The sequence below is a fragment of the Pavona decussata genome, unplaced genomic scaffold (assembly GCF_977016875.1).
Source record: "Pavona decussata unplaced genomic scaffold, jaPavDecu1.1 SCAFFOLD_128, whole genome shotgun sequence".
Taxonomy (NCBI): Eukaryota; Metazoa; Cnidaria; class Anthozoa; order Scleractinia; family Agariciidae; genus Pavona; species Pavona decussata.
The window spans coordinates 2,571,284-2,587,191 of record NW_028145542.1 but is presented as its reverse complement, the minus strand read 5'-3'; the positions used below and the strand labels follow the sequence as shown (position 1 = coordinate 2,587,191).

The 15,908-nt window shown below is 38.2% G+C and overlaps 1 protein-coding gene across 2 annotated transcripts in view; it reads right to left on the bottom strand.

Annotated features, from left to right (window-relative positions):
• Positions 1–1,181, bottom strand: part of LOC146468959 (uncharacterized) — a 31,196-nt gene extending 30,015 nt beyond the window's left edge. The window contains exon 1 of one of the 2 annotated variants that reach the window (XM_085123983.1): positions 543–1,181. Coding sequence is in view for 1 of the 2 variants with exons in the window: in XM_085123981.1 (XP_084980107.1) it covers positions 57–270 (214 nt within the window). In the remaining variant the exon portion in view is untranslated. Of the gene's footprint in view, positions 1–56; positions 507–542 lie in introns of those variants that run through there. The other variant, XM_085123981.1, reaches the window with a different exon arrangement.
• Between the last annotated feature and the right edge of the window lie 14,727 nt (positions 1,182–15,908).

The following is a 15,908-nucleotide window of genomic DNA, read 5'->3' as shown; positions in this document are numbered from 1 at the left end:
GTTCAATTTTTTCTGAAACGAATACAGAAATTAGAATGTACGAATTAAAGACGAACCACTGTGAATCTTGGCAAACGGACATTCCTCGACAGAGTCGTCGTCGAATATTAGAGTGCACTTGCCACAAACACGGTCAATTTTCTGAATTTTCGCGTAGAACAGTTTGTCTTCCCATTCAGCCAACACAACGTCTCCGAGCGTAAAGTTGAATTCGTCCATTCCTCGACGCCCTTTCAGAGCAAATTCGTTTCCAGTGCTTCCATCCCACATTCATCCATGTCCCACACTAGACGAGGAAATTCTGCGCCGCGATCAGACAAAGTAAAACATTGAACATTCGAAGACAACACACCGTCCCTCCGTACCAGCCATTGCATTTGTGATTAAGCCTCGACTTGGTGCTACGTCAATGACGTTCAGACGAGATCAGCGCTTTTCCAAAAGATGCGGAGTTTCCCCTGGCGATTATTTTCCTTGCCAAACGCTTTTCGTCGCTGGAAAAGTTTCTGTTCGAAATTTTAATTTGATCTTTGCAAACTTACCTGCATTCGGAAAGCAACAGCATCGCTGAATGACTAATTTCACTGTCGAGCCTTGGTTTCCGCTGCCATACTTCAATTAATTATGAAAAATTTCCCGCTATCAATTTTTGTTTTACATTTATATCGGCTCTATTGTTATGATAAATACTCCCTGCACCTGTAACGACAAGCACTAAATTTGTATAAAAGCTTTGCCTTTTGGCTAACTTATCACATCTCTGCTAAGTTTGCACGCCCCTGTTTTCAGCGCGAGGCCAAAGGCAGCTGAACCCACAATCTGTTAGATGTTTCTGTCAAAATTAAGCTTTACTGTTTGACTTGTATATTGCCTTAGCAAAATTGAAAGCTTCGCAAGTGATATTGCGAAAAAAAAAAGGCAAGTCTTCAATTCCCCTCTTACAACATCTCTCTTCCGAAGTCTCTCATAAATCACTTTCAATTTCCTCTGTTGTCAGTGGCGCGCTTTTAAATTTGGACACCCATTAGAGGCCATCAATCTGACTCGCTCGAGCCCAGCAGACATCTGCTCAATTGTTTACGAGTTGTTTGGGAAAATGCCTCCTCTTCGTACACGTGCCGCCGAAAGGATAAGAAAAGCCTTCCGGAGTAGATAATTTCGATATCTGTTCGGCTCTTTGGCGTTTGACAACACCGTTGTTATAATCTCAACAACAACGTCATTATTGCCTGAGCAGCCAGAGCCGCCTAGAATTTACAATAAAACTGAAAGCGGTGTTTGACAAAAAAAAAACCGCGCGCGCGAGTAATCCAAACAGGACGGCCCACCGCTGAAGCGCGCTTTTTAACATTTACGCAATAAATTGCTAAGACGAAGCTTATTTGTTTTAAGTTGGACATATCCGCCCCAAAGCACTTTATTCGGGGCGCCCGTGATGTCTTTCATAAAGTTATTGATGAAGTATTTATTTTTCAAACGGGCAGGTGCAGATTCCCATAAAACCTTCCCAATTTGAGCAGCTGCTATGGAGGGACTCGTCACATGACATAGTGTCACAAGGACAATTTATTTCCACAGCGCAGCAGAAGGAAAACGCTTAACTTCGTTCAAACAGCTTTGGTGAGTCTTCACCATGGTGCAATTCCGGGGCCACGCGAACGTAAAAGCTTTTTTTCCAATTAAAGTCTGCCAGTGAAGATAAAAAGCAGCGTTATTAACGTTGCGAAGAATGGATAAATTAAATATTACATATAATTACTTGAGGCTTTTCAAAACAAAAATAAGTCCATCGTGTATTAAGGGCAGCTGTTTCAATTCTCCAAAAACAGGATATCCGGACCAATTTTCGTTTTCGTATATAAGTAGAAGGCACAATAAAAGCGGTAAATTATTGTCAACTCAACAACACCAATCTTTTGATCTTTATAAAGGTTTTTCGCAGACAATATTTTTTTCGGGTTTAGAGATTTTAATTTTTCTTTCCAGTTTTAAGTTATGTTTTGCTCCAAGCACCGAATTGCGAGTTGATATTTTTGATAGCAAGAAGTTTTGGATTAGGACGATAAAAAATAAAATTAAAAAAAGACCACTTAGTCTGTGTGCCGTGGGGGAACGTAATTAGACGTAGAATATAATTTCAAGGAACAAAACTAGATTACTAGCAACATCCTGTATTTTAATAATAACTATAGATCTTTACGAAGCGAACGGAAATTGAGCTTGTCTTAGCAATATGCCTTTTTGCGTGTCTTATTCATACTAACGACAAAAAATGGATCAAAATAAAAGTTCACTTACGGCAACTCGCGGAAATAGGAAATTGTTGACAAAAATTCTCCTGCTATCAGCACAGTTTATTTTCCGATGGCCGGTGAATTCAACTTGATAAAAGCAGATATGACTTCCCCTTTTTAAGAAACTTGGATGTTAGGCATTTTATGTCGACATATTCCTTGAAAACCCAAGGAAGAATATCGAAAAAATTAAGGTAAAAAAATATCAGTTAATAAAAAATGGTGAACTGTTGTGGTTACAGTAATCAAAAATTCGATTGTAAAACAAAAGATGGAAAATTTTTACACGTGCAGTAATCCTTTGGACAAGCAAAAATCAATGCTGCAAAAATGACGGTCGATCTTACACACAACGAATTGTTTTCTTAAGAAAATAGCTGGAAAAACAAAAACGATCGCGCTTAATTTACCACCAAAGGGGTGAGCTAGCGAAAGGACTCTGTTCAAATGAATTAAATCCAAAACTACACACAGCTTGCGGCTTTCTGTCTCTAAAGTCAAGAAATTGTTTTAAATCTGAAGCGCCCTTTGTATTGGTCGCGCGTACTTGTCAAATATTTCTTGCAAAGTTAATATTTCAGCTTTCCTTGTTTGACGGGGCTCTCGGTACAGTTGCGTTGAGTTTTCGAGTTTGTACTTCTTTTACGACATGACACAATGCACGAATAACTGACGATTTAACAGTTAAAATGCTCGTGTCGATCAAACTCTTTGTGCAGCTGTTGCTCGGATAAAAACCGTTTGTTCAGCTAGTGAGGAAAATACAATTTACTAGATAACGCCAAACTATTGTGTTTCCCCGGCCTTTTTTCCAATTGGTAATTCACTATTCAACGAACTCCAAGCATATTGTTCATTCTTCGGTCATAGATCGGAAAACAATGCATGATTATCTTTCCCAGTTTACTTTTGACGCCATCATACTGTTCGGAAAAATTGTACTTAAGTGAACAAGATAAAGCTGTAAAACTAACAGTAAACCTCATATCAAATGTTGAATCGTTTGTTAGATGCTATTTCATTACGTGTGCTATGAAAAGATTTTAAGGTTTATCTCCTAAAATAAACTTAAAAGCATCAACTCCTCAAATATCGTCTTGTTCTACCGTCTGAGTAATCTTAACTGTTTATATTATCGCGCAAAATAATTTCGATTTCAATCTTTTGTATTCATCTTGATAATTTTCTCTCGAAATCAAAAGAAACAAGGTTGGTAACCGCCGCACTCGAAACCACCAATCGTCATAGGTAATTACTGTAGTATTTATTCCTCGTATTTTACTTCGGGAGATAATATCCGGCAGCTATTTGTGTTTATAAGGATATTTATTTCCCTGCCTACACTCCAAGACTGCCATTTGTATAATTATTCTGTTTTCAGAGCTCACCGCTCATCAGTGTAGGTATAGTTTTAATGCGTAATTTGAGCGTCTTTAAGCCAGTTTTTCAACTGTCTTACTGGCATGTCACTCTCTTACTCGTGTTAAACCAAAATGTGTATGTTTGTTTTTTGAAACCAGCTACGCAAAACTTTCTCTCTATCCGACATTTTGAATAATTGCCCATGGAAATTGGCCGCTACTAGTGTAGCCATTTAGCCGGTCAAATTGCAAATTTTCTGTCTATTTCGACACTAATTGCAAACTTATCAATTTCCAGCTTTATCTAGTGATGACAAATCTCTTTTCCATTCTGCAGCTGCTCTAGTGATCAGGGAAGCTAACACTTCTCACTTTCGATTAAAGTCTGACGAATTTATTTAAATGGCTGTGGCTCTCTCTTAGTTTCGTAGTTACCAAAAAGTATTTTATAATCGGTTTGCGGGCCACGTTAAGGGAAAAAAAAAAGCTTTTTTAAAAGGCATAATCGCAATGGAGACCGTGTGGTTTGCATATGGCGCTCTTTTATATAGGCAGGTGGAGACGGCCGATTTCTTGGTAGATTAAAAATATATGTAGAATGTTTCAATAAAAAGATAGTGCAAATAAATGTTAGACACAGAACAGTAATCCCACTGAAATAAGGAAAGTAGGTGTATTTTTCCAGGTGCTTTTCAAAACAGTTTATATGAAGAAAGACGAATTCTAAATGGGATGAATTTTGCAGGAAATTTGCATCATGTTGTATGTCTTTTATGTAGACTGTCAAGCCATTAAGGGGTGAAATAAAAGCCAGCTTTTATTTAAGAAAGGTTGGACGAACTTTTCGGTTGGTAGAAGGTTTCAGGTATCAGTCGCAAAGAAAGTTTATGAGGGTGAAACGAGGTAGTCATTCTGAACAGACTGATGAACAAAATATCCAAAATACCAGAGATATTTTTAACAGAGAGATCCTGTTGACATCATTACCGTTTCACCAAGGCTATCACGGTCGCTATATTCGCTTGCAAGGTATAGTTCTCATAACACATCAAATATCCAAAAACATTACTAGCAATACCAAGGCAAAACTCGTGTTAATTAAATTAAATCATAGAAAGGAGAAATATAAACAGACCATTTTTTTGGTGTGAAATTATACGTACTGGGCCGATGCATTGTTAGACCGTGAAAATATTCTAGAAAATATATGGAGACTAGGTGTGACGTCATAACGAGGTACATGAAATATCTTGAGTCAAAAGATCGTTGCCTGAGTGTGTTTTGACTGGATTATTCCATTACCGGTACATCTCTGCCTAAGTCGGTATATCTAAGCAACTTAAAAGGAAAATTTTGAGCTCCACAGTGGCTATCAACGTGGCCAAATTCAGTACAAGTTTGCCATACCGTTCCACTAGCCATCACTTAAATATTGTTTTTCCTCTTTTTAGAAAACAAAAAACAAACCCTTTCTAAAAAAAAAATCCCCTCCCGGCTTAAGTCAGTTCTGATTTTGTTTTTAATTTTTATAGGAATAATTGATTCTAGGAAGAGCGGCTATGACTGGCTACGGCTTATATCGGACAGAATAAGTTAAGAGAGAGAGAAAGTTCTTAAACATCAGATGGAAGAATTGAAATATTACTCATTTCTTTTTCTCACTGCGGCGATTCCGGAACCATAAATGTAATTGTAAATTGCCAAACGTAGCAGGAACCCAACCAAGGGTACCTTGATAAAATAGAGAAAAGCTACGGAAATTAAGAATATGCTTCCTGGCTTTGCGGATATAAGCCAGCTCAAAACCGCCTACAAGTATAGATCATTAAGGTTAATGAATTCACTCTGAATATATTTGAAGATATCCAAGTGCGTCATGCTGAGCGTAAAAATCATCTAGCGATCGCCAGAAAAAAGGAAGGATGTCCTTGTAAACACAAAAGACAGACGGACCTTAATTGTCCGCACGATAAAGAACTTTGGAGGATCATTTCTTTACCACATGCTGAGAAGCATATTTAGCGTGGCTGAAACGAAAATCCATTAAAAACGAAATTGTTTTGACGTCTACAAAGACGCGGTTCTACACGATAGTAAGCTGTTTATAATCCTTTATCCGAAGAGGCAGAATTTTAAATCAAGAAATTGAAAGCGTGTTAGCAAAAGTCTTTACTGTGGAGTTTCCATGGAGCTTTCAGGTGGAATTTTTAACAACGTGGCTCAGTGAGAAACACAATAGCGCCGGTGGCGACTCTACAACATGATGTTATATTATTTAACAACCCGTGATGTGGGAAAAGTTATTCATGGTAGGATAAACATAAATGCGGTGATAAATTATTAAACGGCTAGATTTTAATCTTGTCGCTCTTAGCGAAACATTGGAAAAATGAAAGTTTAGCGAAGCAGCGCGTTATCAAATCTCGAAGAAAAGAGAGTTTCAGAAAGGAAATGAAGGTAGTTCCTTGGGCAGTGCTGTTCTGTACTAAACACGGAGAAGAAACGTCGAAAATGTTTCAGACCAATTGAATTTCAGTTGGAAAACACCTGTTTCAATGTTTCACGGGTGTAAGAGATAAATAAATAATGCGATACTGGGGCTAGAGACTATTGCGGGCGGCCGATGAAAAGAACTTAACAATTAACGGAGTAAACAGAGATGTCGCTACTAAACACAATACTTCAAAAGTTAAGACAACCTTACACAATGAAACACCAGTTTCCGAAGTTCCTAAATAAATTATGATTGAAGCCTTATTTCGGTTGGTTTGTCGCATATTCTAGCTACTCTGTTCGCTTTTTGTAAAGCTAAAATAAAATAGCCGTACAACTCGTCCTTCTCGAAATATATTTTAGTGCTCCACTAGGCTTTTTATAAAAATAAACCCGCTTCATTATCGCGGTTACCTTAAGAAACTATAACACTTCAAAATAAAACATTAATGACGTCAACGAAGCCTTCGTTTTCAGAATCATTTTTTTCTCCTCGGAAATAAACTTTCGTTGCTGTGAACCTTTTCTTGGCTTTTTAGGAACAGTTATAAAGCAAGGAAACATATTGTGACAAAGGTTTTCTTTTGTTTGTGAATGGCAGATGTGCTATTGCACGACACATGGCGAGGTGATATTGTCAACGTTTTAACTAGAAGATTCCGACGCTTATGTTTTGAATCGAAGCTTGATTATTAGGTTGCGTATTACTTGAAATACGCGCTCAAGGATTTTATTTTTTGTTGATGATGTGTAGAGGAGCTGCTTTCTGTTTTCAGTGATAGTTAGGTCCACTGGAGCAACAAACCACCTGCCAACAGCTGGCAACAGTGATCTGAGGGCTACTTCAGTGGATCATAGCCCAACGATGGCGTTGAGCTGGCGGCATTCATAGAAGAAATGTTTCAACCGTTTAGACATCAGCAAATTTAGAGTTTTATTACAGAATAAGATTGAACCCATTCCCTTGTAGCATTCAGAGGTAATAAGCTATGGTTGTATCGAGTCTTTCACCATTTTGATCGATTTTTAAAACAAACAAGAAAACAAGTTTGTTTTCGGGCGTAACAGCAAGCTTCAAAACAAGCCAAGAATGGACAGATCTTATTATGACGTAAAACAGGAAAAGAAGACAAACTTTAAAGTACTTTCGTAACATTCATAACCGAAACCTTCAATTTGGTTTCGTAATTTTTGGATCTCGTGAACTGAATCAGGAAAAAAGTGGAGTTTTTTTCTCCTTTAGGATCGACAATCGTCGTGTGACGTCATACATGTGCAAATACTTCGACTTCCCGAATTTTCGAGGTATTACATGACTTACAGGAAACACACAGTCAGGAATATTCATTCTTAGTGAATCAGCCATATTTTCACACAGGATCACTGCAATGATCTGTTATATCAAAGGAACCAAGGAAGTTAACGTGTAAAAGCAAGATATAACGTATTATTAAAACCTGGATCATTGTATAATGCAATTCTCGGGATTTGATTGGCTTAGCGGCCATGGTACATGAGCTATTATATATATCATGCCCGAGAAATAGAGACTATCAAATTGCCTTCCGGTTGTTCTTACAAAGCGAAATCAGCAAGATCTAGCTATATTTCTTTATTGTTCTTGATAAAACAATTATTCCACTCGCGCTTGTTGGATATGAGATGATTGCAGCCAACTCGGCGCTACGCGCCTCGTTAGCTATCTATCATCTCATATCCAACGCGCGCTCGTGGAATAATTGTTAATTATGTGAAAATATGGTTCACCGGTGAGGACTCGAACTCCTGTCACACCACAGGCCAACCTTGGAGACTGAGCTTCGAGTCCTCGCAGGTGAACCACATTTTCACATAATTAGAGATGTGATAAAAATAAGCTGCGCTACTTCGCCCACTTTCACTGTGGGTTCCTCGCCGGTGACCTATATTTTCACATAGTACGTTATATGTCACTTTTACAACGTTTACTTATCAAATAACTACCGAATTTTTGGCTGGTTGCACAAAAATAAAGATAGCAATTTCGTTAGTTCTCTTTATAACTTGCGTAGACTTAGTTCAGTACTGGACTAGGTGAAAGGGACATTGTAAAATGGAGTGTGTTACTCAGCAACAAGGACCGAAGCAACAGACAGGAAACTGAATGTGAATATATCACAATATGACCAGATCCCAGTTGGCTTGATAGCTCAGTTGGTAGAGCACTTCACCGGCATCGCAGAGGTCATAGGTTCGAATCCCGTTCAAGCCTGAACTTTTTCAGGCTTTCTTTTCGCAACTGCTTAAGTTGCGAAAATAACTGTGAGGATCTTTCTTCTGTTTAGACAGGAAACTGATAGTAGGCCTGTTGTTTCGAGCAGTATTGACAGAGCTTATCGACTAGATAATCTGGATGCGATACTTTGGAGTCATGTTTCTCTTTGTCAAAATAGACTGGATTGTGCATATTAATATAAAAAGCTCAACATTCAAGGCACAAAGAACTTATCGTTGGAAAGTGAAAAAAACATCACATTATTCATCGAACCGTGCACCAAGCTCGTTCCTATAAAGTATTCTGACTTGCGTTCTTACAGCATGTCTGACTTCGACCTAAGAACATGGGGCCAAGTGGTTCTTTCGTCCGGCCGACTGTGCATCCAAGATTTTGCTGGTCAATAACGGGCGGTGCCTACTTTTGTTACTGTGCATACGTCCTGCGCATCTCAAGATACGTGGATTACCTATGGGTGGTGCTTACTAATACAGGGATATTTTTGCGCGGTTTGAAACTATGCAGAGAAAGCAGAACTGAGCAAGTGCTCTTGGTATCCAAAAAGGAATTTTTGGATAACCATCTATTTTTCAGAGGTAATAAAGCTTCAATTTGGAAAAAGAAAACGCCATACATTGTATTTTACTGTTTTTTTTTTTTTTTAGAATAATTGATACTTAATTTTCTCTGAAAAATACATGGGTTACCCCCAATTTTCTTTTTAGACTTCAATAGCCCTTGCTGAGATCTCCTTTCCCCGCATAGTTATAAACCAAACAAAAATGCTTCTTTATCAGTAGGCACCGTCCTTAAATACAGTTCATGTACTTGTCCCCGACGAGCGCGACTGCTGACTGAGCCACTGTAGGTGGCCCTGTATTTTTAAAAATTTTGTTATATGCTGGTATTTCTACCAATTCAATAGTATCATTTAAAATGTCGTGTTTGACTAAATTACTCGACATTTATGTAACCAGTGTTAGGTGCGTGCAAAACAAACGTCTGGAGAAACTGTTTCCGTTACTTGAACATTTGAAATAGCCTTAGTTACAAAATTTCCGAAAAGAAAAAGGCTAAAATTCTTTCTGGAATTTCTCCAAAAAAGCTCTAAAATTCCTTCAAAAATTTCTAAAATTCTTAAATTCTAAAATTCTGTGATTGGTTAACTAAACTAGGGCCACTTTCCCAACCAATGGGAATCTAAACCAAAACCAATCGTGTTTTCGCCGGAAGCGTTTTCCCGCGCTTGACGCCAGTTCCATGTATTTGCTTCGAATTCTGATTGGCTCGTTGTGTTGTTTGGCCAGAGTAAATTACTTTGGTTTTGGTTTTACGACAATCAATAGGACATTTTCACTATGGCGTCATTTGACTACAACTACCAGAATCCTTCAGTTTTTTGTTTTCTCATGCTAATTAGAGCTTTTGTTCTTTTCTTTCCCTTGAGATTACAAAATTTGAATTTGAAAAGGAAAACGAAATGAATTCTGGTAGTTGTAGTCAAATGACGCCATCATGAAAATGGCCTATTGGAAACCGTTCTATTACAAAAGCACTATGAAGATGTAACAAGAGAGAATGACTGATAAACATAAAAACAAAGTTTGTCACGTACCAAAGCTGCTCTCCAAAGTGTTTGAGCCCTTAAGTTGGTAAGGAGTAACACAAAATAAATGCTTTCGCGACGTTTTTGCTTGTGTAAATTTCTCAAAGTGCCACCTGGAAGCTAACATTTCTCTAAAATTCTACCAAATTTTATTCATTGTCTTAAATTCCCGAGATTTCTAAACTTCTTTTCGATGCTTAAGATTCTCAAAAAAAAAAAAAAAAATCCGGAACCTTGTATCTTAACCTATTTAATTTTGAAGCATTGTTTGAGACAAAAAAATATTTTATTAAATCGTCCAGTTAATAAATATTTTTGTTGTATCTGATTTGGTTGTACGTTTAGATTAAAAATAATTGACTTGACTGAATATGCACTTGCACACTACACACTTAGATGTGAACTGAGCCATTCCACAGTAAGCAAGCAACGCTATCCAAATATGATTGGTTAGATTAAATATGATTGCTCCTGATTGATTAGATTAAATTTGAAACAAGAAGCAGCCAATCAGAAGCAAAAACCAAATTTTGGTAGCACTACTTTTGTGCGAACAGAATTTCCCTTTCACCTTTCCCAAAGGTGTCTATTCACAGCGGAGAAATTGAAATTAAAAATCGTTTTCTCACGGCTATGTCAGTGAGAAAAGTTACAGTGCAACTTATCAAGCCGTCGCTAAAAGAAAGCGCACCAGTAGGATATTATTATAAGAAAAATAGAAAATATATTAAAATAAATTAAATTTTCTAATTCTCTCTCTCAGACGTGTTCGCCGAATGGGAGATTTGGAAAGGGAGAAGCGGCAAAGAGACATTAACTTCCATTATTGTAGAGAGTAGCTTTATATCTCACTATAAATCTCTTAAAATATAAATCTCTCAGAAATATAAAATGCCTGATTATATTGCTATACACAGCAGAACGGCGGCATGCAACTAAAGAGAACGAGACAAAACGAGTTATCAATGAACAGGAAATGGCTCTTAACCTTTGTAAGGACTGCATCGAAGAAATTCCGGCCTTAAACTTTCTGCGTTACCTTAACTAAAATGTTAACGATATATCTTTACAAAAATCGTAACAAATGTGACTATATTGAACAGAAAAGGCAAGCCAACAGACGGGATTTAATAACTCAGTCATAGTATGACGTGTTAAACATACCTTACTGAAAACAGCAACACCAGCAGTTTTGGTTAATTTGATGTACCCGTTGAGGTAAGCTGCGAAAACGAAGAAAAGCTATTAGAAGAACCGACGAACGTAACATGACAGTTTCTTTCCCTCACTAGATGAAGTTTGGTTAGCACAAGTTGAACGGAGCTTGTTTGTAACATGCGCCTAAGATCCTATGACGCACAAACATGACCTTACAAGGCTTCCAACAGACCAAGCCGCCACAGAATTGCCGGGCTGGCCACCCCGACGTCAATTACTTAAGGTCGGGGGTTAAAAGTCTCTGTTTTTGGCGGCTTCTACGTAAGGCAGCTCGTATTTCTTTTCAAAATGATATATTTTTTTTAATGATTACAAGAAATACGAGCTCTTAGAAGTAAAATGTAGAATTTCTTCTGAGAAAAAATGGCTTGTCGTAACTGAACTGTCTAGTGAGACACCACTGAATTTAAGGGCGTTAGCAATTAGATTTAGGTGTAAGATTTATTCATACAGCATGAAGGGCGTGGTCTTACGCTATTCACTTCATGCATTAGAGCAAAATGAAGTTCAAAATACGATGGAGTAGGACACTAAGTCTACTAATATCTCATAAACTGCAATAAGGGCCTGTTTCTTCATGTTCTTCGACTGAAATTGTGGGTAGAATGTCGCGCTTTTTCCTCTCATGTCATACACAGGTACAAATATGTTGTTTGTTTGGCGGGCCAGCCTTTTGTTGAAACCAATGAAATAAACGAGGGCCTAAAATTCCCTCAACAACAACAACAACAACAACGAAGTTTATTTACCGGCCCTAGAGTCTACAAAAAGCATTTACAATGCAACACACAAATAGGAGGGGTACTGAGTGGCTACCTGAAATAACCTTAGGTTAAAAATGCCAGACAGCCAGTTAACACTAGAAAAGATGTTTTATATGTTTGGACAGTAACCGCGAAAATTGGGATCCTGTAGTTCATGTCATACCACATTATTTCCGCACTAAAATCCCAAAGCTTCGTTCTTATAAGTTTGAAAGAAAAGATTTTATATACGGTGGCAGCTAGCATTGTTTGAAGCCACGAATTGTTAGCTTGATCTCAACTCAAGACGATCGAAGAAAGTGGACCAAAGCGCACAATATCCCCAATTTCAAGGAAGTGGGATGAGGTGTGCGGAGGAATTCGATCTTTTCCTTGCTTTGCGATCCAGTCCAATTTCAAGCTAAATGTCAGTGAGTTTATTCTTTTGAGACAAACTTGTTTTTCCTTTTATTTTAAACCAGTAATTAACTAGTGCGACCGAAATGGTAAAAAGCAATGTTACCCCGGCCGCGAGCTCGAAAAAAGTTTATTTCGTATTCCTGCCACGCGCCATTTCGAACTGTACACACCTTAATTGTTTGATCGAGTACGAAGTACAGACTTTGTCTACATATTCGACTAGTCCTTTATTGAGTTTGTCCACAAACAGAGCCATAATATTTGTACATCTGAACTAGCCTGCCTGTAGACGTCTCCTTTTTCCTTTGTTATTTGTTTGTTGTTCGTGTAGTCAACGGCGGCGCGCAAAGCATTCTAGGTGAAGGCAAACGGCAACCAATCAGAATACATGCTTCAATTCAATGCATTACGAGTGGAGTAATGCACGGACTGCAGACTGCTTTTCTGAAAGAAAAAAAAAGTCTATCGGGGACCAAAAGACCTTTAGGCTGTTGTTGTTTTACCTGGGAAATGTTTGTACCCTCAGCCTTATTTGTACGTGGGGGGATTCTTCTGTCGCAGTCATGGCAACCCGATAAAGCCAAAAAAACGTGCACAGCAAGTGGACTTGAACAACATGGACAGCAAACGAGATGCTTGGTTTTATTCTGATTTGTAATACCGGCAAATGGCTTCATTTGAATGGTCTCCCCAAGAAAAACTGTTACTCTACTAGGAAGACTTCACCGTTCATCCGGCCTCTTCTTCAGGCAGTCCTGTCCAATACACACGAATTGACTCCGGTTTCAGTGGGGTAATGAGTAACAGTAACAGTAAGGAGGGTTTATTGCTTTCGCAACTTTATGGTAGTTTAGTATTGTTCTCCAGTTGTTTTTAGGAAACTAAACGTTTAACTCGAAACTGAGATACATTTGTGGACAGTACCACACGGTACATATTTTCCCCACATCAAATGCTAATACCCATTTCATATTTACTTTAATAGGTCGAAACAACCGCCTCAGACGGGAAACTTTTACCCCGGCAGGAAAATGTGTCTAAAATTTACACGTATATTTTCCAGCTGACTATGATAGCCAGGAGAGTGAGACAGACAACTCGACCCTCTGAACATTTTCTTTTCGCTAATTTTGCCGTCCATCAAATCAATATGATGCATGCCGTTTCGCTTTTCTCATAGAAAACCCGGGCCTATACATTGTAATAGACTAGAGACGAGTCTCGGATTCCTATTAATTCAGTTAATTTTCTTTCACCATTTAACCTCTTTTCCTATTATTATCGTCGGGAACCATTCACGTAAAGATTTATAACAGGAAAGTCAGTTATAATGAAGAAAAATGCCGGAAAATCGAAATAGATGTGCAGCATAATAATATATGTATAATCAAAGAGTAATCGGTGGGTAATCGATAGGTAATCGATGAGTAATCATTAGCATCAATAAATAATCAGACAATTTTTTTTCATCGATTAGTCATCGATTACCCATTGATCATTCAACCTTTCCCGATTGCGCTGGTAAAATCCTAAAAAAGTGCTGGCAAAAATGGCTAAAGAGTGCTCAAAAAGTGCTCAAAATCTCAAAATAGTGCTCAAAAAGTGCTAAAAGTTGTGAACAGTTACCTCTAAGCTTTTCGTAAATATGTAAATTTTCTACTGAAGTAATTAACCTTACAATCTATTTTGCGTAGCGTTATTCGACAGGTTGTTACGAAAGGTTGCTAGAATATAGAACAATAATATTTTTTAAGTTACTTCACAAGGAACGACGAACGTAACAATTCTTTATCACGTGCATAATAAAATTTGAAGGTTCTTACTTCTGTCTATTTAGAGTTTTCGTATAACATTGGATTAATCACTTCTTCGTCTTCAGTGCTATTGTTTTCCGACTAATTTAGTGCTTCCATTTGTGCTCTTAAAAAACTAAAGCCGGTTACGAATTGTAAATAAATTCAGCAGTACTAGTGTAAAGCTTAGACATCAGATGATTGAGAAATTTGAGATGACACGCACATGATACATCAGCCAATCAGAAACTTCTGTTCTCAAGCTCAGTAAGGATAAGTCCACGTGCCTTTCCATGACAACAGTCTTTTATTCTTGACAACATCATTAGTTATTCAAATTTATGACCTGGAACACGATTCTCGTTGCGAGCGACACACAGTTTTTGCTTTAAAATGTTTTAGAAGACATATGTTGCTCGAAATTTGCTCGAAATGTGAAATATTGTTCAAATGTTGCCCAAAGTGCGGGAAAGTGCTTAAGGGTGCTCAAAATGCAAAATAGTGCTCCAAACCCAAAAAAGTGCTCAAAAGGTGCTGAGCGCAATCGGGAAAGGCCTACGCCCGACAACGCCAATGCAACGTTTAGTTAATTTTTTAAATATTTCTTGAATATTTTTTGAAAGAAGGTTTGAAATATAGGAAAAAAAGGATTTTTCCTCAATGTATAGGACTTTAAAGGACAAGTCTGAAAAAATAGGATTTTATTGAAATATAGGACTCGCTTGACACCCTGTATGTGTCCAAGAAGTGTTTCAAACAAACGAACGGATAGTGTAGTAGCCGTTGAATCATGCAAAAACACAACTGTAAGACGCCGCGACTGAAAAACCGGCCATCTTTAGACATTTGTTTTCCACGTTTAACACAAGGCCAGGCTCCTCGGCTCCTCTTCCCCAGAGTCCTTAGGCTATTTTGCCAGCGGTTGACCGCCGGGACTCTCCCCACCCCCTCCCCCCACCAACGTAAGTGGGAAGAATGTTTGCTTGACCACCCTAAAAGAAAATAATTGTACAGTGCATCGTGTCAACATCTACAGGGAATTTAAGGTGTGTGGTATGGTCTGCTGTCTACCGCTAAATTGCTGTTATAACATGAGCGTTACTGCGAAGCGATTTGTTCAGTGTTACGGCTTTTCAAACAGACAGCAACGAACACAACAACTTGTTCCTTCTCATCCTTCCGAACTTGCCTCCGAAAAAAAAATTGGTGGTGGTGGGGGGGGGGGGGGGGGGAGGAGCGACGATAACCTCCGTCACTTTTATATAGTAGTACCCCCTCTCCCGGGATCTGTAGATGTCCACACTGCATCCACTGTCGCATAGTCGCACCGCAATCAGATTAGGGATAAATTTGGCTTCCATACCCGTGAACTCTCACCCCACTGTCTATTCCATGGTTAACTCTTACTCCATTTTGTCTTGTGGTAAACTCTCATTTCATTTTTTATTTCACGGCATGAAAAACTCTCACCCCGTTTGCTTTTCTTTAATATTTTTATGTTATCATTTTTTTGTAATTTTTCAGCGAACTCTCTCCCCATTCTCTCTCCCTTTTAGTGAACTCTCACCTCTATTTTTTTTTACACTATGTGGCGGCGTCAACCAAGTAGCAGCGGTAAACTCTCACCACTTCCACTTGCTCCAATCCATAACTCCAAATGAAAAGCAATTGCCATACAAAGTCGTCAACTTGCCAATTAACACATTTATCCACTGTATTCACAAAA